This window comes from Corvus brachyrhynchos, unplaced genomic scaffold (genome assembly GCF_000691975.1).
Source record: "Corvus brachyrhynchos isolate BGI_N302 unplaced genomic scaffold, ASM69197v1 scaffold25, whole genome shotgun sequence".
Taxonomy (NCBI): domain Eukaryota; kingdom Metazoa; phylum Chordata; class Aves; order Passeriformes; family Corvidae; genus Corvus; species Corvus brachyrhynchos.
In genome coordinates this window covers 83,220-84,509 of record NW_008238313.1, presented here as the reverse complement: position 1 = coordinate 84,509, position 1,290 = coordinate 83,220, and the positions used below count along the sequence as shown (strand labels likewise).

General features: G+C 65.9%; 1 protein-coding gene across 1 annotated transcript in view; it reads left to right on the top strand.

Moving 5' to 3' along the window:
- ZNF513 (zinc finger protein 513) overlaps positions 1 to 1,290 on the top strand; it is a 3,700-nt gene that overhangs the window by 2,231 nt on the left and 179 nt on the right. The window contains exons 3-4 of the mRNA XM_008633224.2: positions 2 to 217; positions 410 to 1,290. The exon at positions 410 to 1,290 is cut by the window's right edge and continues 179 nt beyond it. Coding sequence (XP_008631446.2) covers positions 2 to 217; positions 410 to 1,161 — 968 coding nt within the window. The 3' untranslated portion in view covers positions 1,162 to 1,290. The remainder of the gene's footprint in view (position 1; positions 218 to 409) is intronic.

Sequence of the window (1,290 nt, the reverse complement as noted above, 5' to 3'; positions counted from 1 at the left end):
CACACCGGGGAGAAGCCGTACCGCTGCACGTGCTGCAGCTTCGCCTGCAGCAGCCTGGGCAACCTCAAACGCCACGAGCGGGTCCACAGCCAGGACAAGCCCTTCCAGTGTGCTGCCTGCGACTATCGCTGCAATCAGAGCCGCAACCTGAAGCGGCACATGCTCAGCCACCGCCTGCCCGAGGGCGAGGGGCCGCACCGGCGGGACAAGGACCCAGGTAAAGGTGGGACGGTGTGGGGATGTGGGGAGAGCTGTTGTGGGGGCTTTGGAGCTGGGGCAGGGCACAGATCCTGCCATCAACCCAAAGTCAGGTACTGCCAGGCTCACTGGGGCACTGTGGCTCGTCACAGAGCCAATCCTCACTGGTGCTGTGCTGCCCAGCTCACAAACCCGTCTGTTTGTCCTGCAGAGCCACTGCTGCCAGAGCTGAGCCTGCACGTGGGCAGCGGCAGCGGCCCCTTCCTGCCCGGCTGCGCACGGCTGCGGGGCGAGGAGGCAGCTGCACTGCCCGAGCTGCTCTTCCCCTTCACATGCCGCATGTGCGGGCTGGTGCTGGATGACGGATTCGCACAGGATGAGGGCCTGGCCGAGCAGGTCTGCGGGCGCTGCAGCTTGGCGGTGCTGGGCACCGAGCCAGGCGCCAGCCCCCGCAAGGGCGCTGGGGACAAGGGCTTTGCCTGCAGCCTCTGCCCCTTCGTCACCCACTACCCCAACCACTTGGCACGGCACATGAAGACACACAGCGGGGAGAAGCCCTTCGCCTGCCCGCTCTGCCCTTATGCCTCCGCCCACCTGGACAACCTGAAGCGGCACCAGCGCGTGCACACAGGCGAGAAGCCCTACAAGTGCCAGCTCTGCGACTATGCCTGTGGCAACCTGGCCAACCTCAAGCGTCATGGGCGCATCCACTCAGGCGACAAGCCCTTCCAGTGCAGCCTCTGCAGCTACAGCTGCAACCAGAGCATGAACCTGAAGCGGCACATGCTGCGGCATACGGGCGAGAAGCCCTTCCAGTGCCGGAACTGCTCCTACACCACTGGTCACTGGGACAACTACAAGCGCCACCAGAAGATCCACGGCCACACAGCCGAGAGCTGGGTGAACCCACGCAATGCCAAAGCCCTCCTGGCCCCCCCAGCCGTGGGCACGGCCCTGCCCTGAGACAGCACTTAACCCGGCAGTGGGCCTGGGGTGCCTCGGTGCCTGCCCTCCCTGGGGGAGGGAGGACAGGCAGGCAACTCTACAGGGGCTTAGGGCTGCCTTACACCAGGCACACTGGGGCCTCCAGCA